Below are 24,000 nucleotides of genomic sequence, written 5' to 3'. Positions count from 1 at the left end.
TGAACAATTTATACTTTTTGATATTTGTAAAATATATTTGGAAAAGTAGTGTTTTTGTTCCTATATTGTTAAAGGACTTTGCTCGATTAACTGTGGGAAGTCAATAAGTGTGCAGATTGAATGACGGGTAACGATGATTCTCTTTCTCTTGGTCTTCACGTGTGTATTGTTGCTTGAATGGTTTACAATTGCACCTCTTCGTTGACCTTATCGGCTCGAAATGGTCTAAATATTTATAAGATCTTTATTAACTTCTTTTCTTTGTACAAAAATAGTATTTTCGGGCATTTAATTGTTTATGTAAGTAAGTATTATTGACCATTCAATTTTTTATAAGGTAATCGTTTTTATTCTTATCTAACAGAAATCATTAAATTCTATCACATTTTGCGTTGTACGTGTGCAATCTATTAATCAATAAAGGGAAAAAACTCTAATTTACACTTCTAAACGATTGGAAGTCTCCATTAACATGTCGAGAAACAAAAGCCATCAAAACTAACACTTTATAAACAGATGGACCAAAATTACTATATTGTAAAAAAGAAGAAGTTAATAACGTTTACGTCAACAATCAAGAAATTAAAATTGTTATTTTGGCCATATATTTATTAAATTTGTAATATCTGATCCACAACTTTACTATGCTAACTAATGAATGACATATCAATCAATTTGCAAGTAATTAATCAATAATATAAAAGTAACAATACTTGTTACAAATAACGTTAAATAATGCAAAATTTGATACCCATTACATATTCCGATCCATTCAAAAAATGAAAAAAGGAACTGCGGTCTAGATTATTCAGCCATAATAAAAGTATGCAAAGATTAATTAAAGAATAACTCCAACTAACGTAGCTTGCGAATCTTGAATCTCAAATTTATTATTATTATTTTTTGAATACTCCTGACTCTGTTAATATGTTATTTATTTATTTATTCTTTAATTTACGACAAAGTTCGCAGCACTACTTTAAAATGCATTTGATGTAAAACTTGTCTTATGATCCTAACCAACAAAATATTACAAGAAGGTAAATTAGTGGATGAAATTCGCCTTGTAACTCTAACCAGAAAATGACCACAAAAAGACAAACCACTATGTACATGGGAGACAAGCTCAAACCAATAAAGTCAATAAATAAATTATCTGATCAATTTAACTAAGGCTCTCCTTATTTAATTATTTATTTTTGACACTATAGTTTACTAAAGACAGTGTATGTATATATATGTCCAACAACTAGTTTGAGAATGTTGAATTTCTAGCTACAAATGCAAAGTTGGTGAGACTAAAACACATTCCTACTTTCACACTATTTATTAATTAATTAATTCATTCATTTATTTATCTTCTTGGTCTTCTTTTATAATATATAAATTAATTTCTGATGGAGAAATTAATTAATTAATTCATTAATTAAGATTCATTTGATGATGTGAAACAACCCTACACCTGTGCACACAATGTTAACAGCTTAATATATAAAACTGTTTGGTCAGACTGAAAGATAAAGCTAAGTAATAACGAAATGATTTCACACATTATCGATCCCAAGACCTTTTCCCCTCTTGTGGATATGTGCTATATGCCTATACATCCCCTTTTTGACTCTCATTTTATATTTTTTGGGGAAAAGGGTCAATTTATTTGATTTTTTTTTTTTACCTATACTTATGCGGTGAATTAAATGTTAACATTTTTGCTAAGTAAATTGCGATATAGACATTTATCGGAAGAAGTAACCTAATAGTTAATCGGTTAATGGATATATTGAGTTGCTAAGTAAATTGCGATATAGACATTTATCGGAAGAAGTAACCCAATAGTTAATCGGTTAATGGATATATTGAGCTAAATCGTGAGTTTATGTATCTAATTACATTTTTTGAAAGTTCAAAGATTTAATTGATTTTTTGAGAAATATTTAGGGACTTATTTGATAATTTTTTATAATTTTTTAACACACATTTTTCAAGATTTATATAACTAATAAATCCGATCTTATAAACTTATCCCAAAATTTAAAAATGAGATTGATAAGGAATATATCCCTGTCCGGTATTAAGTACAGCTTCATCAGAAGGGGACCCCTTTTAGCCACTTCTACTCCCTCTCTTCCAATTCTACTCTACCAAAGAACTACAATGAATAACAAAAGCTTTTTTTGGAGCTAAATTTCTCAATCTACTCTCTACTTTGTATATATTTTTCATATACACATGAATACATCAAGCAATTTAGACGATTAGAGGTAAATTTTGAATTGCTCAGGTGATTTTGTGTTTCTTACCGCATGCATACTTATGTACACAAGAGATCTTTACAATCATTTATTGGTCAAAGTTTATCAATAACTCATCTGATTTTCAGTGAGATCACAATTGTACCCTATTACTGAAAGCAAGACTAAGGGTGTGTTTGGTCCAAACATTGAAATTGAAATCAAAATAAATAATTAATAAAAATAAATAAATAAATAAATAAATAAATAAATAAATAAATATATATATATATATATATATATATATATATATATATATATAAATCGTGTGCATCCATATAATATTTTTTAATGATTTAGATCAGATTAAGTGTGCGCGAACGCGAATAAAATGTGTGCAAACGCGATTAAGTGTGTTTGCACACATTTAATTCGCGTTCGCACACACTTAATCTAATCTAGACCATTAAAAAATATTAGATGGACGCACATGATTTGTTCTCACGTTCTCACCTAAACAAGTGTTCTCATTGGAATCCTACTATATATATATATATATATATATATATATATATATATATATATATATATTAAAATTCCATATTTAATATATCGATAATGACCTTTTTATTTTATTTTTTATTTTTTTCTTCAAAAGTAGAAGAATAAAAAGGTAATGTGATTTGTATTTACTAAGGATTTGCATCTAATAGTATGATAACAAAAGTAGACAAACAAATGGTGTGTTTGGTTGGCACATAGGAATCAGAATCGGATTGGGAATCAAATACTTGGTAATAATAATGAGTTTTGGTGAAAGTATTTTGCATGTTTGATAGTATGGTGGAATTGTAATGATTACTAATATTGATGTTTGGTTATGTATGACGACTATTACATATTAGTGAGGTTTACCTATTACACACCATCGAATAATGATTGCAAAATTTTCTCGTTATATATATATATATATATATATATATATATATATATATATATATATATAGAATCCGGATCAGGTGAGGACGTGAGGACTAATCTTGTGCGTTTGTTTTTTTATTTGGATGGTCCAGATTTGAGTTCTTGAGATGACATGGATTGATTTTTTTGTTAAAATGGGATAATAGTGTCTTTTTCTATTTTTTAAGTGTGAACGCATGTATAATCCTTGGCCAAATTGATTTCCTATTTTCTTGGATCATCACCGTTGCAATTTGGAGCCGCGATTTCTTCATCATTGATTGAGTGATCGCCCATGCAAACTAATCAGTATTTTTTATTTTTTTCGCTTGTTCTTTTGAGTATAATATTGTCTATATTTGGATTGTCGTGTATATGTATAAATGCCTGGGTAGTACGATTGTGCATTCGTGTGTGCTGATTGTGCAACCTAGTGTTGTAAGTTGTGCACTATAGGCTAGGGAGTTGTGCATTATAGCACATAATTCAATGCATCGTAGAACATTGGATGTTCACTGTATGATTTTTTGGCGGGGTTTGAATGCACAACAATGAAGTTATTGATGCACAACACTCAGTATAGGAATGCACAACACTCAGTATAGGAATGCACAACATTTTGTATAGGAATGCACATCTTTTAATAAGACTGATTTACCCTAAATTTATATATTTTAATATTTTAAAGGGATTTGTTTTCTTAATCCGTGTGATTTGTTTCTTTTAATCTCAATCATACATCATTCTGATTTAATGGTCTAAATTAGTCATCACCTAAGATTAGGTCCTCACCTGATCCGGACCCTATATATATATATATATATATATATATATATATATATATATATAAGAGGATAGTAGTATAGTACTATATAGGTAAAAGCTACTAATGAGTTACTTTACCTTGACCAACTGTCATTTGAAATATTATAACTGTTTGTCAATTTGTTGTGTGCAACAACACAACATAACACACAACACCACTCATATTTTGTTAGAATGGACCATCAGTTTGGCTTCTATAAACTTTTATTATGTACCTTCTGTAAATATTTATGGTGAGAGTCATTTTAACTTAATAGTGATGATGAGTACTTAATTCAAACTAAATAATTAAAAATTGATTATTCTTTGATTTATGTGAAAATTAAACTCGAAGTCATTATTCAAAGCTGTCTAGTTTAAATTGTTCATAGTTGATCAACTTAAACTAAAAAGGGTAATAGACAGCTCTCATAAATTGTAAAACTTAAAATACTTGTGATTAGTGATTACCAAGCTAACTGTTTGATCAACTTGACAAGAGTTGCCTCAAAAAGGGTTATTATTCTTACAATATGGTGTTATTTCTCTATGACATTGAAAAAAATTTAGTATTAGTATATTCACTTTATTACGATTGAATACTTTTTTTTCCTATAATAAAAAAAGTTTGACAATCTAAAAGAAATAATTACAATTTTGTTTTAAAAAAAGTTTCAGTCTCAAGTAGCATAAATAAATTATTATCTGCTCAAATAAAGCTAAGGCAATTTAATTAATTAATTAATTTGAAATTCAATAATATATTAATGTGGAATGAAATTATTAGAGAGCATAAAATGGTGGGGGCCGCATGAAAAGCTTTTGGTGAACAAAGTCGCCTTTGAAGGAAAAAGAATAACGGCTTCTATTTTGAGTTTTTGACCAAATGCTTAAGGGAATTGGGGGGGGGGGGGGGGGGGGGCATGTTCTTTCACGCGTTGGCGTGTGGGTCCAGTCTTTCATAGGACCCACCTACTTAAATCTTATTGGCAATGAGGCTTTTGAGGTAGGGCATCTATAGACTATAACCCATCGTTTGATTCGCAAAAAATATTTGAAGGGAAATGAAATTGAAATTTTATGGAAAAATAATTACTAGGAAGATGAATTCCATTGTTTGGTTGGTAAAAAAAGAATTACTGAGAATACTAATTCTATTGTTTGGTTAGATTTGGAATTGTAAGGAATAACGAGTATAAAGACCTATATGTCCCTACAAATTAATAAAAGTAATATAATTAAAAAAAGTAAACAAGGGTAAAATAGGCATTCCATCTCACTTTTTCTTCCCATCTTTCATGGAAAATAAAATCCTTGGTCCAACCAAGGATTTTGTTTTCCTCAAATTTGAGAAATTCATTTTTCAATGGAAAATAAATTCCATGAACCAAACACAAGAAAACAACATTTTCCTCCACTTTAAGGAAAATGTTTTCATTTGGAAAATATTTTCCATGAACCAAACATCCCCTAATAGTGAATTGAGTTCTACTACATGTACTCCTTATTTATACTATTTCACTTTTATTTTCTGATGTGACAATAACAGGGCATTTGGTTGGAGGGGGGGGGGGGGGGGGGGGGGGAATTGTGGGAAAGAAATTGTAACTTCATGGGATTTGAATTACTGGGAATAAAGTGGTAATTTAAATTTCAGTGTTTGGTTGACAAGAATAGAATTATTGGGAATTTCAATTCCAATGTTTGGTATACATGTGAATTGAAAGGGAATAAATAGTATAAAGTCAAAAATGTCCATTATTGTTGTTAGACATTAATTTTAGGTTAAAAAGTGAAGGGGTAATTTTGACTCATCACTATCTTTTTTCCCAGGAATTAAAATCCCAGGGAGGGCATGGGATTTTAATTCCATGAAAATGGGGGAATTGCAATTCCCTCCAACCAAACTACGAAATTTAATGGCCTTTGGAATTAGGTGGAAATTAAGCGGGAAGGGAATTTAAAATCTCTCCAACCAAACGCCCTGTAAATGATTAGTTATCTTTCTCTTGTAGGTTTAGGGTGTGTTTGGAAACCTGGAAAATGAGTTCTGGAAATCATTTTCCAAGTTTCCATTGTTTGGATGTGCTTGGAAAATCAAGTCAACGGAAATCATTTTCCGTTGACTTTGGAAAATAGACTTGTTTTTTAGGAAAATGACTTCCTTTTTTTTTTTTTTTGGGGGGGGGGGGGGGGGAAGTCATTTTCCAACTTTTACACCAACATCACACCACCACCAACATCATCAACACCATACCACCACCACCACCACTACTGCCGCCGTCACCACCACTATACCACCGCAACCACCGCCACCACACCACCACCATCACACCACCACCACTACCACCATCAACACCATACCACCGCAACCACTACCACCACCAATACCATCAACACCATACCACCACGACCACTATACCACCGCAACCATCGTCGCCGCCACTACCATCACACCACCACCACTACCACCGCCGCCGTCACTACCACCACCATACCACCGCAACCACCGCCACCACCACCACGGCCGCCGCCACCACCACCATACCACCGCAACCACCGTCGCCGCCACCACCACCACATAGCACTGCCGCCGCCACCACCACCATCGCCGCCGCCACCACCACCACCATACCACCGCCACCACACCATCACCACCACCACCACTGCCACCACCGTCATACCACCACCAGTTATTATTATTATTATTATTATTACTATTATTATTATTATTATTATTATTAAACAAATAACACCACTAGCACTACGCCACCACCACCACCACCATAATATTTTTGATATGTTATTAGTTATTTTTATTATATTATTATATATTATTATACATGTTTTAATATTCTAAATAAAATAATTAAAATGTTTAATTATACAATTCTACTCATTTTCCAGAAAATGAACCAAATACACAAAAACAGTTTTCCAAAATGCAACCAAACACTGGAAAGGAAAATGTTTTCCGGAAAACATTTTCCAGAAGTCATTTTCCTGCTTTCCAAACGGATCCTAAATGGAAGATGTCAATATCAAAATTTTGTGAAAGGGAGTAACAGTTGGGAGTAGAATTTAAGAGTACAAGTAGTATTTTTCTAGTGAATTTTAGATGGTTTTTACAGATTTTGATGCATATGTGGAGGAGAGAGAAGATGTGAGGTTTTGGCAGGAAAACTTGATTTTTATCTGCACAGTAAGCCCCACCAAAGATGAAAAGGTTGTTGTGTTTATCTTGTGAACTCGTGAAGCGCACTAAAAACGCTCAGACGGTCGCATAATTTCCTTTGATTTTTTTTTCTTCTTCTTCTTCTCTCCACTCTCTTTCTCATGTTCTCTTTCTTAGTCACACATGTAAAAACAAAAAACTCATCAAAATTTATGCCTATTGAGGATGCTCTAATGTAACCACTTTAATGTTTAGTTATGGACTATTATGACATTATGATATTTAGTCATATTTTTTAAAGGGGAAATCATCATTTTGGTCCCTCAATTATTTTTTAACTGTCAATGTAGTCTATAGTTTTCAATTTTAACTAATTTGATCATCAAATTGTTTAAAATTTTGTCAATTAAACTATTTGAATATCAAATTGACGAAATTTTAAAAATAGGAAAATCACTATTTTGGTACATCTGAAGGGTTTAATTGACAAAATTTTAAGTAATTTGAGGATCAAATTATTTGAAATTGAAAACTAATGACTAAATGCACAATTAAGAAACAATTGAAAGACCAAAATGGTGGTTTTTCTTTTATTAAATTTTATTACATTATATTATTGATTTTCATTTATTTATCACAATTAGTTATTCTTTTAAAATTTTGTCAGTCTACGTTTAATATAAATGATTAACATGTAATTTGATCATTCAATTAAAAGAGTTTACAAGAGAATGAAAGAAATTATATGTCGATACAAGAGACTTGAATGATTAAATTACATATTAGCTCTATTTATTAAATAGTAGAATGATAGAAATTTAAACGGAGGATAAATTATGACAAACAAGTGAAAGTCAAATTAAATATGTAATGAAACAAAATTAAAGAGTATGACTAAATGTGACACTGTCACAATAATCAATGACTAAGAGTGCGTTTGGAAATCCGAAAAATGATTTCTGTAAATCATTTTCCGGATTTTCCGTGTTTGGCTAAAGGGGGGAAATGGAAAATAGGGGTATGGTCAATGAAAAATAGAGGGGATTTTTTCGGAAAATGACTTCCTCTTTTTTTTTTTTTTTTTTTTTTTTTTTTTTTTTTGAGGAAGTCATTTTCCGTTTGCAGCAGTGGAGCAGCCAATCACTCGTCGCCGCCGCCACCACCACCATAATTGTATATTTTAAATATTTAAAATTAAAAATAGTTATGTTCATTTTTCAGAAAATGAACCAAACACACCAAGACAGTTTTATAGAATGCAACCAAACACTGAAAAAGAAAATATTTTTTGAAAAGTAAGTTATTTTTCAGAAGTCATTTTCTTATTTTTCAAACACACTCTAAAAGTGAAATTTACTCTATAAAAATGTTATCGCAGTGAATACTTTGCAAAGTTGTATTTGGTCGTTAAATTGCGACGGAATATTGTCCGTTGCGATTTTCCGTTGCGATTCATGATTTTTCTTGTACAACACGTTTGGTTCACGGAATGAATTTGGAGGGAATATGAATGCTATTCCACATGGAATGGAATATGTAAGGAATAGAATATAAATTGTATTCTGTTGTTTGGTTGGCTGAAGGAATAGGCTTTAGTAATTGTTTTCCAGTGTTTGGTTGGTTAAATGAATAGAAATGGAATAGGTTTTAAAGACATAAATACCCTTATACATAATAATAATAATAATAATAACAACAACAACAACAACAACAACAATAATAATAATAATAATAATAATAATAATAATAACAATAACAATATAACAATAACAATAACAATAAAAATAATAATAATAATTATTATTATTATTATACAAATACATATTTATTTTTATATTTATTTTCTCACTATCCCACATCGGTTGGAGAAGTAAGGAATGGAGCCTTGAGACTCCTATAAAAGGAGCCTCAAGGCTCCATAATTTCAATTGCAATGCTCATCCGCTAGACAAGCTTGCAAAGCCCATCCGCTAGGCATGCAGATGAGCAGACTACTTAATTTTGGAGCTAAAGGCTCCATAATTAAGGAGTCTTATACAGTTAATTTTTTTTATTTACATATATATATATATATATATATATATATATATATATATATAGATTGATGGATAAAAATTATAATTAATTAAATATATACATTTATATAATACACTATATTTATTAAATAAATATAAATATTATATAATGTGCAAAGGGTATTTTTGGTATTTGTGATATAAAAGCTATTCCCAAGGGCATGGGAATAGCTAATACCAAGGTCCTCTCTAGGAATGGCTATTCCCCTTGTGAAGGTAATAGCTCATTCCTAGGTATGCTATTCCCATGGCAAAATGATCCAACCAAACGATGGAATAGGTCTATTCCAAGGAATGTTATTCCATTCTTGACCTATTCCATGAACCAAACATGCCAGTAGTGTATTAAAAGATTCATGAATTAGAGTATAATTTTACAAAACTCGTTAGAATCTCTAACAATAATTTACAAAGTATATATTGCATTATTATGAGTTTGTATAATACGTACCCGACCCTTTTTAAACTTTCTGTTTTCTCACGTACTCTATTACAATGTAGTATCAATTTATAACTACTTTCTTAATTTATTGAAGCACAAAAAGTCAATACCGCATTCACTGAGGTTCAAACCTACAACCTTCTAATCTTGGTGCCATTAGAGTATAAGGTCTTGGCCTCAGCCATGTATTGATTAATTATTACTTTTAGGATTAGGAAGTGACTTACTTTTTTCTTCATTTTTTTTTTTTTAATTTCACACGTGACAAGAGTATATAGTTGCAGAAATGCATTTAGTTTTTTTTTTTTTTTTTTTTTTTTTTTTTTTTTTTTTTAATTGCATTGTGCATTTGTATGATGTGATAAATTGGGCAAATATTTCATGATATGTTTGAGTAAATATTTTTATATATTTATGTGAATATAAGAAATATTGAACCAACTAAATAATTAATTATGTGAATATAATACTCAAGTATTTTAAAAATTGCTAAAAAGAATGTGTGACACATAAAATGTGAATGCAAATGAACTGAAGTTCTATCCTATTAGGCAATGACCACCAACCAGACAGCTTGTACATACCCACCCTACACATATTTGATGTACCTATGCTTTATGATAAAAAAATATTTACAACGTAACATTTTAGTTGTTTCTCTGGATACAATTATTATCTAAGGATGCACGTTGGGTAAATCTAGCTCTTGTGTAATAACTCATAAATCACACAAAAGAGATAAATCATACTAAGATAAATCACACAAACGGGTTTGTTGATAAATGACCAAAAATGGTCATGCCACAATAATACTAGGATCAAAAGATAACGTTTTGAAAAAAAAAAAAAAAAAAAGACTAAGGGTGTGTTTGGTTCGTACATGGGAATTGGAATCGGAATGAAAATCAAATACTTGGTAATGAGAACGAGATTTTGGTGAAAGTATTTTGCATGTTTGGTAATATGATGTAATTGTAATGATTACTAATATTTATGTTTGGTTAATGTATATATGACTCTGTAATGAGAATAAATGTTTTAAAAATACAAAAACAAAAAATCATTTCAATTGATCTTAATATAATGACATCCAATCCACCAAATATGAAAAAAAAAATAAAAAAATTAAAAGCACTAATCCAAACTTAAAATTTAGATTACCAGTAAGATGGGATGATACTCATTTTTAGTTAGGGAATGGGGTTTTTAATTGAAGGAGTAATCAAATCAAATAGTTGTGTTTTAAAAAGTTATCAACCAAACACTAACTATGATTTTGATTCTCATTCATAGTGTGTAAACTCATAAACCAAACACACCTTAAAAGTGGATTAACACTTATAAATCTAGGACCAAAATTGAAATTGAATATTTCTTTAAAATTATTTGCATATTTTTTTTTTAATCATGATTCATGACAATGTCAAAATAATATGAAGCGATAAGAGTCAGATAAGCTCATGAACTATTCATGAAAGTGAAATTATCGCATGAAGATAGTAAACAATTTATATACTTCAACAATTATGTAACAAAGAACACATTTTCAAAAAAAAAATGTAACAAAGAACACCATGTAAGAATAGTTTTATCGATAAATTATAGTTAATTACATTATATTTTCATGGAAAGAAAAACTCCCAAAATGGGTAAATATGAAAAACTCCCAAAATGGGTAAAACATGACCAGATGCATGATCACATGGCAATAATGTAAGTAAAGCCAAAGAGAAAAATGGAAAGTTAAATACGCAAGCTAAGCAAAATATGAAAGATGAGATAAGATTAATTTGGAAACTATTAAATAATTGGTAGATTTCATGAACCAAGTGAAACACACACAATATAATGCATGCATAGCACCTGAACCTGGACTACATCTCACAACGTGCATAAAAGACCATTCTCAATGGTCTAATTTTTGTGTCAAGTTTTTTATTGGCAAGTGAGAGAGGGTTTCAACCACTTTAAATTACGTTTTATGGACCACTTTCAACTGTTGGTAAAAAAACAAGATTATTTTTTAAACTCCGTTTGGAAAAGCAGGAAAATGACTTCTAAAAAATAAATTATTCTTTTGAAAATATTTTCCTTTCTGGTGTTCAGCTACACAACGCAATACTGTCTTTATGTGTTTGGTTCATTTTCTAAAAAATGAGCGGGAAAATGAAAAGAATTGAATACTTAAAAATTTTAATTGTTTGATATTTTTGATAAAATCTTTTTGTGAATAGCATTCATAAGCCGTGTGAATATATATATATATATATATATATATATATATATATATAGGGACGCACTCAGGTGCGAATAAGTGCCCAGGAAGGAAATGCGAACGAATCAGCGCGCGACACGTGTCCAGATCTAATAACTTAAAAAAAACGCGGTGGCATTTTCGTAAATAATTGAACATCGAAGTGCAAGTAAAATATCTTATAAGTTCACCTATTTTCACCTATAAGTACATGTAATTTTGCCTTGTTAGCATTCACTTTCCGCAACTATTCATGCACTTGGGTGTGCTTATAACTATGTGTGTAACTATTTATAACTATAGGTGCAACTACTTATAACTATAGGTGCACCTACTTTCACCTATAAGTGCATGTAATTTTGCCTTGTTAACATTCATTGATCTGAGTTCAGCGGATAGTAATACTCCTGAAAACCACTCGCAAACATTCATACACCTAGATGCAACTACTTATACCTATGTGTGCAACTACTTAGAACTATAGGTGCAACTACTTAGAACTATAAGTGCAACTAAGTATTGATGCTCAGTGTAAATTTTTACTTGCACCTATAATACATTTTACATGCACTTGTAATACATTTTACTTGCACTTCGATGTTCAATTATTTACGAAAATGCCACCGCATTTTTTAAAAAAATCAGTGTTTCTCATCCATTAGATCTGGACACGTGGACGAACAGAATCCATTCCTATTTCGCGCCTGGGCGAGCCGTTCGCACCCGAGTGCAAGTTATATATATATATATATATATATATATATATATATATATATATATAAATTAGCATATATAGTATATAGTAATGAATGCACTATACCATTAGTGTATTGGAAAATGACTTCCCAAAAAAATGGGAAGTCATTTTCCTCAAAAACATACATATATATTTTCCTTTGACTAAGGTATCATTTTTCATTGACTTTATTTTTCCCTTACAGGGCGTTTGGTTGGAGGGGGGGAATTATGTGGGAAAAGAATTGTAATTCCATGGGAGTTAAATTACTGGGAATAAAGTGGGAATTTAAATTCCAGTGTTTGGTTGATAGGAATAGAATTACTGGGAATTTCAATTCCAATGTTTGGTATACATGGGAATTGAAAGGGAATAAGTAGTATAAAGTCAAAAATGTCCATTATTGTTGTTAGACATTAATTTTAGGTTAAAAAAGGAAGGGGTAATTTTGACTCATCACTATCTTTTTTTTCCCAGGAATTAAAATACCAGGGGGGGACATGGGATTTTAATTCCATGAAAATGGGGGAATTGCAATTCCATGGAATTGCAATTCCCTCCAACCAAACTACGGAATTTAATGGCTTTTGGAATTAGGTGGGAATTAAGTGGGAAGGAAATTTAAAATCCCTCCAACCAAACGCCCTGTTACTTGCCAAACACTCAAAACTCAAAAAACATTTTCCAGAAGTCATTTTCTGGGTTTCCAAATGCACCCTTAATCTCTAAAGCAGTTCGATAATTGTTCGTTTATAACAAAAGATTTTAGAGTTTCAACCACTTTAAAGTGATTAAAAATTAAACTGTTTTACCAATAAAATTCATAATACGAGTCATTCAATCTACATTTGATTTCGCTTCTCTATGGACACGAGCAATAACGTGCAGTTACACTTTTAGCTATTCCTCATTTCTTTTCACCATCACAACATCCACATTATATTCCACTCTGCTTTATATCAACTTCAATTCAATTCACCATCCTTGGCTTAGCCTTCGTGTGTACGTGTGATGACACCGGCCATGTCGCCAGTTCTAAGTCCTTTGTCCTTTAGTTCCTTGAGCCGAAAAGTCTAGTAGTCTACTACACTTTGCATGTGCACAACAAATTAACATACATTGGAGACAAACATATATGTCCAATTCTTGGATGTTTCTTAACCTTAATAAAATGAATCAATGAATCATGAGTTCCAGCTGGATGGATGCATGCAAACATACTATACATAGATATCTTGTCAAATTTTCTACCCTACAACATTCAATGTACATAGTTTATATAGATACAGACGCATGGATAGTTCAGTTGTACTCAAATGGATGATAGATTGAGGGTGAAAACTCAAAATCGAGCTCTGAGAATCGTGTGAGAGTTTCACTCAATGTGGTAGATTCCTTGTGGATACCAGACACGGTCCTTCTACCTAAGATGCCACCAATCCAAGTCAACCTGGTTTATCCTTCTATAATCTTGTCCGACTGGGGTATAGTGTGGGGGTCTAGTGGGGAAAGGGACTTCACCTTTTGAGGGTGATGACTGATGAGTTCTACTACATGAACTTTCAAATCTCACTCTCTAAATTTTACTCCTTGATGTGGTAGGCACTGATAAGCTACTTTTTTTATGTGAGTCTCAACACTACAAGAAAAACAACTTTTAGTGACAAAAAATTAGTGACGGATAGAAAAATCATCACTAAATACCTACAGCAAGATTTTGTGTGTGTGTAAAAACATGAGAGTACATATAGTACTTTCCGAGTTTATATAGACACTCCAAACTTGTACTATAAACGAATGTGCGGTGCACTAAACTGGTCTCACTCTTTTTGTGTGTGTGTGACGACGAAAATCCACAACCACTATCAATGATGTGTACTAGGTAAATTTCACATTATAATCCTTGCCGATAATGATCACAACATATGTTGCCCATAAATAACTGGCTCAAATCAAATCGATCATCAATACAATACCCCTTAAAAGTAATTTTAACTTTGTATGTAGTTACCCAAGTCAACAACTAGAGCCTAATTAATTTGGTTAGGAATTAGCCACAGTAAACTCGCTCTTGGTTTTTATGGGAGATGACTACCGAATCTTTAAATTTAGTTTTTAAGGGAATATTTTATATTATCTGCAATTGACTCTAAATGTTTTTATGAGTCTAGATTTTATTAGTCCAATTTCTTTCGGGTACGTCCTGTAGTCAAAGAAAATTTAGGTATTCATATTACTATAGTCATACATAAGTCCTCTTCCAATTCAACCATGCATAAATTGTTTCACATTAATTAATTAGCTGTTAGTAATTAGTATAACTTAACTCTCACGCCCAGACAGTAAACCATATTTACTCAGTCATCTCCCGTATTTGTTACGACACTTACGTTTATTATTTTTTTAAATAATGAAGTATATATATACTTCATTATTTAAAAAAATAATAATAATTATTCTAGCCATAAAAATAATATATGGCCATATGGGATAAAAAAATTAATTTTTATTCCACTGATTTAATGCTTCATTACTTTCTTCTTTTTGTTTTTTTGTTTTTCTTTTTAATTTTATTTTATTGTAGCCTTAAAAATAATGGGATAAAAATTACTTTTTATACCACTGATTTTATAATTCATTATTTAAAAAAAAAAAATCTAGCCTTAAAATTAATGGGATAAAAATTACTTTTTTATACCACTGATTTTCTATTTCATTATTGCTTTTTTAAAATTATTCTTGGCTTAAAAAATAATGGGATAAAAATTAATTTCCGTAAGATATTTAATTTGAACCCTAACATGTGAGAATGAAATAAAGCATGAAACATATTGTATAGATCTATACAAGAATTTCAATAATTTAATTGATATAAACAATAATTTAATTAATTAAATTAAACATTAGTGAAAATAGCTTCTTTTTTTGTTCATGTATTTATATGAAATAATAATTTTAGTCTATCAATTGTTAACATGAATACTATACTATTGATCAAATTTTGGTGAATCGACAAGACTACTTTAGTAATTTAAAATTATAAATTGTAATTTTTTTCTTTTTATTGACTAACATGCATACTCCAGACATGCATGCAACACAAATGTGATATGATTGAGTTTTAACGATCTCTATTGGTGATAGACCAAAATCACCACCTTATAGAAAAAAAAAAGTTTTGAAAAAAAAATTATTTAAACATGACATTTGAAATGATCAATTTAAAGTATAATTTTGAGTAAGGTCCACTCCTAATTTGGATTGAGTTAAAATGTATTCGAATTCTCCTAGTTAAAATGATGAATTTGATATATTATATGCATGTCCAAAATAGATAATGGGTGAATGAGAAATTAATTCTTAAAGTGTACCTTTTGAATTGGGAAAAATGAATTTGGGAAGACTTTTAAGAAACATTTGTCTCATATTTGAAAGGGATGCATATTTGCATTAGTATAAATACAATTCAACTTTTTAAAAAGTTTAAATTGTATAGCATAAAAGTTCTCGGTGCGTAAAAAAGATGTTGCAAATCAAATCTCAAAATGAGTTCAAAACCAATACCATTAATGACTCACTATTGAGAGATTGAAATTGTTTTATATTTTATATAATAGGAATTGAAAAGAGAGGGGGAAAAAAAAAAAGCATTCTTAAATCTTATTATAAAGAAAATATATTCTAACTATTCGTCCTACCCCAACTATATATATGCACCATGGCTTTCATGTTTTGAACAAGAAATGTAACGTGAAATAGAATAAAGATATGAATGGGATTGAGACAGGAACATGCGAAAGAATCAAAATTCAATATAACAATTGAATTGTTTCAAAGTTGCTACACAGCCTCCATGTGAGGACTAATTAATTGGGAAAATCGAACCCAAATCTCAATGTTTATTTTTAGACTCCATATCAAATTGTACATTATTTTGTGCATGTATAAGGAATCCAACTAAAACCCCAATGATTCATTGATTATTGACAATGCTCAAAATTAGGGGACAAGAATTATAACTCAAATTGTAAGTATATTATTTATCAGAATCCATTTTATAGGGTAGGAATTATGTATTTTTAGGTCAGTTGTTATATTAAGGATCATGGTCCACCTTGATTTAAAATGAGTCATTTCGTAACTTATATAAATGGTGCCTTATGTTAAGCATATATGTGGTTGAGACTATTTGTATTTATTTATCTGTTATAAATATGTTCCGGTAGACTAGTTTTAGTTGTAACCTCCAGCTACTTCTCCTCTCCTGTACATAATATGCTAAGTACAAAATTAATACATAAGCGTATTAATGTTCAACCAAATATCTCTTAAAATTGTATCATAATCATGATTACATGTCAAACACTTAATTTATTAACTTTACCTTTAAATTTATTTACTTACCATTCACATATTATGAACTTAGAACAATGTTAAAATTATTTGATATAATACATTTATAGTTAACATATTATGTACTTTCAAATGTAAGTTTATGTACCTACAATGAATATATTATGTACCTAATTCAAATGTAAATGTTGACCAAATGAAAAGAAAAGAAAAAAGGTTACACTAATTTAAACAAAGCAACGTTTTGATCCAGAGTCTACAATACAATGTGGATCCTAGTCCATAATATAATTTGCATTTTTAGGTGATAGTAGATAGTGGATTGGTGATAAGTTTTAAAATTTGTACGGATGATAAGCTTAGATCGAGTGAGGGTTTATATATAGTATATACCATTCGCATCTCGCTTGATCCAACTCGTTATGTGTGTTTATAACCATTTTGTTGTACTGAAGTACAATTTACACTACTCTTACTAAGAAAATAAAAGTTTACATTTTCTTATTGTTTGGTTTATGAAATGTCATATGCATATTACCTTAGGTTAAAAGATTAGTTCATGAAATATTAATGTAACTATTTGGTTGGGATTGATGAACAGCCAATGAATGAAATTAAAGTCAGGCCAAGACAAGAAAGATATGAGGAGAAATTCATGAAGAGAAAAAAAAATAATTCTTACAAAAATTATCACATAATTTGAAACAAACTCGTTTATGTATAAAACAATTATAATCACACTTTCAAAATAAGTCAATACAAAAGCCCCATATCATCATCTCCATTTTCCCTAACTAACTCCCATATTTGACTAGAATTACAACCATCATTCACATTCATTCACAACAACATAATGGATTGATGGGATGAACCATAGTGATTTAGTGAGTGGCAAAATACATAATTAAAACCATATAATGCAACACATGGAAACCCTCACACAGGTGACAACCTTAAAAGTTAAAAATGGGCAGTCATTCAACATGTTATAACCATATACCACCTTATTAACTGCCATTCAGTTAGGCTATAATGAGAAGTGTGTATATAAATATTTTTTTTTAAAAAAAAAAATCATTTTTCCTTTTTAATATATTGATAGTATAATTAGTTTTAAAGTGGTGTAGCATGCATGTGTAAATATTTGTGTCGGTTGAAAATGAATTGACATGCATTATTTAGGGTAAAGGTGACAAGGACATATGAACCATCATATTTTTTTGAATTATTTTGGCGTAAAGCACACCTTTTTTACAAATAATTTGTCATCTTCTTTAATTTTTTTTTAAAAAAATTATTTATTTTTGAAATAGTTTGCATTCCAACTATATAATTACTTAAACATCAACATCTTGAGTTGAGTGGCATTATTATTTGGCGGAAAGCATAAAGCTATGGCGCCAAATTTAAAATTTACAAAACAATGTAATGAACAAACAAATAAATATAAGATATAAATAAGATTTGAACTTTTCAAATACATCAATGAAAATTGGCCTTAAACCCGTATATTCTTTTTATATATATATATATATATATATATGTATGTATATATATATATATAATATGTATATATATATATATATACATATATATATATATATATATATATATATGTATATATATATATATATATATATATATACATATATATATATATATATATATATATATATATATAAGCAATGAGTTATTATTATTTAATTGTTGAATTAGGTGATATGTGTAAAAAAGACATAAAAAGATAAATTAAGATATTAAAATTTTTATTAATTAAATTATTCTGTATTGTCAAGCACATTGTGTTAGATAGCACCTCTGTGGCTCTCCTTTAGGGAAGATCACAAGATCAAACCCCAGTGGTGATGTATTGACGCTTTGGAAAAAAAAATTATTATAGAATTATTTGCCACATTTACTTTTTGCACGATTTCTACCGTGTGGTCTGATGGCATCACTCTTACTATTCCAAACAGAAGGTCCTCAGGTTCTTGTGGTCTCATGTTACTATGTATTGGTTATATTAAAATACTAAAAAAAATTAATGTTACTAACTTTTCAATTTTGTCTCTAAAAATTAAAAAAGTCAAAAGAGTAAATTGAGAAATGTAGAATGATAGTTATGTTCAATTTTGAAAAAGAGACCCTATTTTGGACAGACACACACAAAGAGGAAAGTGAGACAGGTAACATGGGACAAAATGATTTTGTGTGTGTGTGTATATATATAAACCAATCACGGATCTGATTAGATTTTTAAAAAATTGTAATATTTTCATAATTATCATCAACTTCATTATACAAATTTGAACACTTAAATATGCAATCTTTAATAACTAAATATGCAAACCTCTTTTCAAAAAAATATGCAAACCTGATAAATTTTATAAAATCAACTAAAAAAACTAAATTTTAGATCTAAATCCTAAATATTAGACCTTAAGCAATAAAAAGTGAACTATTAAATCAAATAAAAATAGCAACTCAATCATAAACTCTAAAATCAAAACCCTAAGTACAATGCACTTTCACATTTCTGCATGTTCATTTAATACTATATATATATATATATATATATATATATATATATATATATATATATATATATATATCCACTGTATAGCTGCATGCAGCATTTTGTGGATAATGTGCCCTTACAAGGATAAAAATCCTGGCATAGATGATCATGATGTTTTTTTTTTTTTGAAAAAATATATAATAATAATAATATATACTCATAATTCTGGATGGTTTTCTTTTATCTTTAATTTTTCTTTATTTTTGTCCGACTCTAAAAAGTCATGAGAAGATATTGCGATATATTTTATTGGTCTGAACTTTTGGTCGTGCAGAAACACGGTTTCTAAACAGTCTGAGAAAACGATGTGCATCCTCTGTTTTGGATCCAGTTTTGCTTGTCCTTATATACTCACTTCTCACTACTTTTCTCTCTTCTTCTTTTTTTATTTTTATTTGATAGGCGGGTAGGCCTTTTTTAACCTCTGGGTGTCAATTTTCTCGTATTAATATGATTGTGATTCCTTGGACGTGAAAGTGTGAAACCCTCCGAAGATTCTACCGCCGTTCACGCGCCGCCACGATTAGCGGTCGTAATGCAATCCGAGGGAGATATTGTTCAGCACTCTAATCGAACTAATACAACTTTTCTTTTTTGTAGAATCAGACAAAATTCTTATAACGATTAATCAAATTGTTAAAAGTTTAGAGGGTAACATTGTAAGTTTGTAAGTTGTAACAAAAACATTGAGAGAATTTTTTAATATAATAATTAATAGTAGGCTGTTGTTTTGTAACCTTATCACTGCAACTGTTCTACATCTGTAAGATTCTAATTTGGTTTACTGAAAAATACTTGAAGAGAAATAGAATTAAAATTTTATAGAAAATAAATTTCAGAAAAATATTTCATTGTTTAGTTGATAGAAGAAAAAAAAATTACTGAGAATATTAATTTCATTGTTTGATTGGGTTTAAAAAGGTAAGGAATAATGAATATAAAGATCAATATGCAATTAAAAAGATCAATGAATAAATAGGTACTTATGTAATTAAAAAAATTTCATAAAGGTAAAATGGTCCAATCTTGTTAATGTTTTTCCCAAGCTGTGCAGAAAACAAAATCTTACCCCTTTGCAAAGAATTCATTTTCCAATAAAAATGAATTCCAATGAACCAAACATAAAACTATATTTTCCTTAACTTTTAAAAAAACATTTTCCTTAAAAAATATTTTCCATCAAACCATCCATCAAACCAAACACCTCCTAAGTGTTAATGGGTTCTTTTACAACCGTTTAACATATATTGTATTAATTTTCAAATTTCCAAACAAAAAGAATGCCCTGCCTACTTTTAGTTAGTTGACTATATATAAGATCAGGCTCTCATGAAAATTAAGATTCAGACAAATACTAATTATCCAAAGATTGAAATGTGTTGATACCTTTCATATTCTTCATTTGCAATTTGCACTAGCAAATGTCTATGGAACACAACAATTTACATGTTATCCTCCCTGTTTCCACCAATGTACAATTAGAAAAAAAAAAAAAAAAAAAAAAAAAAAAAAAAAAAAACCATAAAAGTTAAGATTCATTTCAATTCTCAGCAGATGATATTGAGGATTGGCCAGTGGTTCACCTCCAACTATGACAGGGTGCTGTTGGCTGAAAGATTGAGCAAAATGCAACCAGATAAAAATAGCAAAAGATTTTGTAAGCATGTTCTATGCTTCCATTCATTCACTTCTTCGCATTTTAACATTCAACGGGATTTCCTTGTAAGACTGGACCTTCCTTGCTGCTTGCCTCGAGGGCCTGCTTAGAGATGGTCGTTTTGATTCCCTGGCTTCGTTTTCTGAAGCAGGATTGTTTTCAACATTGTCTGATGATGTGCAAGCAGATGCTGAACTATTTTCCTGGATAGAATCACAGTTGCTTGGTTGATGAACTGAATTATTGGCATCATCTATCTGATACAAATCTTCTTCGGCTTTAATTTCTTCGTGCTTAAGCCTAGCAGATCGCCTTCTTACACAAAGCCTGAAAAGACAAATTTCTCAAGAAAAACGATTCCTCCTACAAAATTCTAGGAACCCAAATCACGGTTCACAGCATGTACATCTTGATATAAAAGACAAACCTTTTCTTTGCTGCATTATCATGGGGCTCAGCGTGTTTAGAAGGTCTCGAACCTACATTGGGAAAGAAAGTGCAAGAAGCTAAGTTGTTGCTGAAGTAGAATTTAATTTTTAGACCCAAAAGTTACACTCACTCTTTGACTGTCCTCGGCTTTTGGCATTTTCAAGTTCACTATCAACTTTATCTTCCTCTTCCTGTAAGTCATCCCCTGTGTCCTCACACTTAATAGGTTTCACCTGAAGATGGTGAAGCCGAGACGTAAAGAATGCTAAAAGCGTTTCTTAAAATTTTGGCAAACATTTTCATAGGTTTGGTCCATACCTCAGCATTTAAATTGTGGGATGTTTCTCTCTGTGATTTCTCCTTATGACACTTTTGAAGATACAAAGTTAGTCGCAAGTATGACAATTTTCTCATCAAACTGAATGGGATAAAATATTACCATACCAACCTCAGCTTCTAATTTCATAGCTTTAAGGAAACTATTTTTGCATCCAAGCTCATGCTCTAATGCTTTTAGCTGACATCAATCAAATATATATATGTATTAGCTCAAGTTACTAAGATTCCAGGATTAGATCAGTTTTCAGTGTGATACAAGGCACCTCAAATGTTTACCTTCTCTTTACATAAATTTAGTTCCTGAAAAGGAAAAAACAAAATACACATATAAGTCAGAAAGTTGGATTTATAAGAAATTTGACCCAACTTTAACACAGGAAAAAATGAAAACAAACCATAAGCTTTTGTGTGTTTGATAGTGCAAGTTGACGGTTTTGTTGCTGCATTTTCTGCAGAGTAGCCCTCAGTCTCTGTATCTCGCTTCCACTCATTTCAATAATTTTACTATTGGACAACAGTCATGGAAATCTTCATAAATAGAAGAAACAAAAACCACCTAATAAGATTAACAATGGCAACTCTCTACATTTCAAACCACCACCCACCCCCACCCCCCCCCCCCTCCCCCGCCCCTGCCCAAAAGAAATACGGAGTAAGCTTTAAGAATAGTAGGATACACTCTTTCCACTAGCGCATTCATTAATGCCTTATTTTCCTGCAATTTTTTTTTTAAATACAGATAAATCATCTACTTAGCTGAAACCCGAAAACATATACTGTACTGTATATTTCAAGAAGGGCAATACACTTACAACTTTACAAGTGTAATGATATTACCGTTTCAAGCTTTGCAATTAACTCTTTCACTTCAGTTGGGATATGTTTCAACTTCTCATTTTCATTAGATGGCCTCATTTGTTGTGGCACATTGCTAATATCCACAAGCTTCCTCCTTGCAGCATTGCCAATAACAGTTTTTGCTGCTTCTGGCACCTTAGGTTTTTCTTAAATATAAAAAGAAAGCCTTAATCATACACAAAATACCAGTCTCAGAAAACCCAAGTTGTTTAAAAAGAAGAAAACACTCTTACATCTTCTGATTACAATGCTACTACTGCAAAGAAGCTGACATAATGCCAGAATTCAACAATTTCTTAGTTCAAGCATATATCAAAGTTCCTCACAGTACAACCAATATATATAAACATAATGCTTGCACATTAATGCAACAAACGAAAATAGATAATCAACATTAGATTTTACGAGCAGCTATCTTAATTCCTCAAAAAAAAAATAAACTTCCAAACCTGAAAATCCTCCCTCGAATAAAAAAAAAAATGAATTGTAACACAAATTAATTTCAAAAAGCAATCTTTCGCAACGCAGCGCATACATGATACACCAACTGAACTGAAATGGCTCGAGAACACTCAAAATTGAAGTAAAAACTACATGGATTTCAACCAAAAAAAAGGTGAAATTAACGGAAATTAAGACCAGGGAAAACATTCTACTAAAATCAGGCCATTCATTAAGAAATTTCAGATAAGTTACCTCCAGCATTCCCGGCCTTCTCCGAATCAAACGTCGCAGAACTTTCCATTTCTTCCTCCGCAATATGAACCCTAAATCTCACTCCGTAATAAATATTTATGCGTTTGACATTGTTTGTGCGAACGAGTGGAGCTACGATCGGAAAGAGCGCGGTTTACCCAAGCAAAATCCCAGCCTATTTGAATTTCTTGGAATATTTTTTGAAACAATTTCTTGGAATATTAAATATATATACTTCCAGATAAATGTTTTAGTTGTTGGGCATTTTTTGGGCTTTCTATTTGTGCAAATTTGGGCTGAATATATGGGCTTAAAAGCATGGTCTCTCCTTGAATTTGAATGGGCTGTCTTGCAATGGAATTTAAAGGGCTGTATTTAGTTACCTGGCTTAAGCTCCTTATATCGTACATTAC

At 30.5% G+C, this 24,000-nt stretch overlaps 1 protein-coding gene across 2 annotated transcripts; it reads right to left on the bottom strand.

Annotated features, from left to right (window-relative positions):
* Positions 1-21,118: 21,118 nt before the first annotated feature.
* LOC109192256 lies at positions 21,119-23,757 on the bottom strand. Of its 2 annotated transcripts, XM_019342828.1 has the most exons (11): positions 23,588-23,637; positions 23,125-23,158; positions 22,871-23,037; positions 22,711-22,748; positions 22,429-22,537; positions 22,310-22,333; positions 22,143-22,211; positions 22,013-22,063; positions 21,825-21,927; positions 21,693-21,744; positions 21,119-21,592 (listed from the first exon to the last, which is right to left on the bottom strand). In XM_019342828.1, exons 3-11 carry the CDS (start codon positions 22,946-22,948, stop codon positions 21,289-21,291), a joined length of 828 nt encoding a protein of 275 aa, XP_019198373.1. In that variant the 5' UTR covers positions 22,949-23,037; positions 23,125-23,158; positions 23,588-23,637; the 3' UTR covers positions 21,119-21,288. The 2 variants fall into 2 exon arrangements, with proteins under 2 accessions (XP_019198373.1, XP_019198372.1); XM_019342827.1 differs by lacking the exon at positions 23,125-23,158 and having other exon boundaries at positions 23,588-23,757.
* Positions 23,758-24,000: the final 243 nt, after the last annotated feature.

This window comes from Ipomoea nil, unplaced genomic scaffold (assembly GCF_001879475.1).
Source record: "Ipomoea nil cultivar Tokyo-kokei standard unplaced genomic scaffold, Asagao_1.1 scaffold1770, whole genome shotgun sequence".
NCBI lineage: Eukaryota > Viridiplantae > Streptophyta > Magnoliopsida > Solanales > Convolvulaceae > Ipomoea > Ipomoea nil.
Note: the sequence above shows the minus strand (reverse complement) of the source record. Positions and strands in the feature narration are given on the sequence as shown.